Source organism: Macaca fascicularis, chromosome 1 (genome assembly GCF_037993035.2).
Source record: "Macaca fascicularis isolate 582-1 chromosome 1, T2T-MFA8v1.1".
Lineage (NCBI taxonomy): Eukaryota > Metazoa > Chordata > Mammalia > Primates > Cercopithecidae > Macaca > Macaca fascicularis.
The window spans coordinates 219,013,766-219,016,009 of NC_088375.1; the positions used below are offsets into that span (position 1 = coordinate 219,013,766).

At 47.8% G+C, this 2,244-nt stretch overlaps 1 protein-coding gene across 1 annotated transcript; it reads left to right on the forward strand.

Moving 5' to 3' along the window:
• Positions 1 to 867: 867 nt before the first annotated feature.
• LOC123570305 (ATP synthase membrane subunit K, mitochondrial) lies at positions 868 to 1,271 on the forward strand. Its single transcript, XM_045379933.2, has one exon. It carries the CDS (start codon positions 955 to 957, stop codon positions 1,129 to 1,131), a length of 177 nt encoding a protein of 58 aa, XP_045235868.1. The 5' UTR covers positions 868 to 954; the 3' UTR covers positions 1,132 to 1,271.
• The last annotated feature ends 973 nt before the right edge of the window (positions 1,272 to 2,244 follow it).

A 2,244-nucleotide genomic window follows, 5' to 3' on the forward strand; every position in this document is an offset into this window, starting at 1 on the left:
GTGAGGAGGTGAGGCGAGGTCATGGGAGGCCACTCTCCAGTAGTAACAGCCACCTTTCCCTGAGCACCAAGCCCACGCCAGGCCCAGCATCCCCACGTCCTCACCGCCAGCCTGCGGAGGGGGGCGGGGGCCAGGACAGAGTGAGGTTAACTCACTTGGCCACAGCTGAATCTCCCTTTTCTGTCCAACATCTCAGAGCTTCTTCTTGTCTCCTGTTTGGGAATCTGCTCTCCCTGTCCCCATCCCTGCCGTACCATCCCCTTCTTCCTCCCAGGGGGTGCCCAGCCCGGGCGGGTGCAGAGAAATAGGAGGAAGTATTAGAAAGTACAAATTAGATCAGAGGGCACGTGGACCAAGGTGGTACTGGTCTGCCTGCCCCAGCTGGCTGGTGGGAAGGAGAAGGTTTGGGAGCTGTGGGGAAAGAGGCTGATGTGGGGAGGCACAGGGAAGAGGGAGAGGGACTAGGGAGGTTCAGAGGCTGAGTCAGTGGCCCTACAGAGTTCTGTTCCTGTCTCCCTGCCCTCCTTCTTCCGTCCTCAACCGGAACAACCTCTTACTCCTCTTCCACCTAAAGCCTGGGACCCAGGGCCTCTCAATGGTGGGAAGGAGGGAGAGGGCTACCCTCCCCAGAGTGACACTGCCCCAGGACGTATCAACGAGCAGGGAGCAGGGAGGACTCCCCAAGTTCTCACAACCTCAGTGTGCCTCCCCAGTGTAAAGCCATGTTGATGGGCTCCATACCCAAGTTCTGGGTGAAGTTGAATTAATCCCAAATTGGAGCACGAGAAAACTGTTATTTGCAAATATTATTGTTACCATTTAGAAATATGTGCACGACCTGTTTTGTCTTTCAAGAAAACTCTCGGAGGCGGCTTCTTCCGGCCGGGGAGAGAGGTGATTACTTTTGTTGAAGGACACCAGCTGCGGAATTTTTGGCTTTGGCAGATTGAAATCATGGCAGGTCCAGAAAGTGATGCGCAATACCAGTTCACTGGTATTAAAAAATATTTCAACTCTTACACTCTCACAGGTAGAAGGAATTGTGTACTGGCCACATATGGAAGCATTGCTTTGATTGTCTTATATTTCAAGTTAAGGTCCAAAAAAACTCCAGCTGTGAAAGCAACATAAATGGATTTTAAACTGGCTACAGTTCTTAACCTCATCTGTTAAGTTCCCATGCCTGGAGAAGCTAATCCCAACTCATCATGTGATAATTCAATTTGTACAATAAATTATGAACCTGGAAAAAAAAAAAAAAAAAAAGAAAACTCTCCACCTATAAAAAACTACCTTGACAAAAACAATTCTGGTTTGACTCATCATTTTGTTGCTTTCTTTTTTTTTTTCTTTTGAGATGGAGTCTCATTCTTGTTGCCCAGGCTGGAGTGCAATGGCACGATCTTGGCTTACTGCAGCCTCCACTTCCCAAAGTTCACGCGATTCTCCTGCCTCAGCCTCCTGAGTAGCTGGGATTACAGGCACCGGACACCAAGCCTGGCTAGTTTTTTGGGTTTTTTTTTTTTTTTTTTTTTGCATTTTTCGTAGAGACAGGGTTTCACTATGTTGGCTAGGCTGGTCTCAAACTCCTGGCCTCAGGTGATACACCTACCTCGGTCTCCCAACGTGCTGGGATTACAGGCGTGAGCCACTGTACCTGGCCCATTTTGTTTGTTTGTTTCTTTTTTTTGTTTTTTTTTTTTGAGATGGAGTTTCACTCTTTTTGTCCAGGTTGGAGTACAGTGGCGTGATCTTGGCTCACTACAACATCCGCCTCCCGGTTTCAAGCAATTCTCCTGCCTCAGCCTCCCGAGTAGCTGGGATTACAGGCACCGGACACCAAGCCTGGCTAGTTTTTTTTTTTTTTTTTTTTTTTTTTTTTTTTGTATTTTTCATAGAGATAGGGTTTCACTATGTTGGCTAGGCTGGTCTCGAACTCCTGGCCTCAGGTGATACACCTACCTCGATCTCCCAACGTGCTGGGATTACAGGTGTGAGCCACTGTACCTGGCCCATTTTGTTTCTTTCTTTCTTTTTTTTTTTTTTTTGAGATGGAGTTTCACTCTTTTTGTCTAGGTTGGAGTGCAGTGGTGTGATCTTGGCTCACTACAACCTCCGCCTCCCGGTTTCAAGCAATTCTCCTGCCTCAGCCTCCTGAGTAGCTGGGATTACTTATAGGCATGCACCACCATGCCTGGTTAATTTTGTATTTTTAGTAGAGATGGAGTTTTACCATGTTGGCCA

Excerpts from the sequence above, each read along its gene's own strand:
- LOC123570305 (XM_045379933.2), top strand. The coding sequence starts at position 955 with ATGGCAGGTCCAGAAAGTGATGCGCAATACCAGTTCACTGGTATTAAA.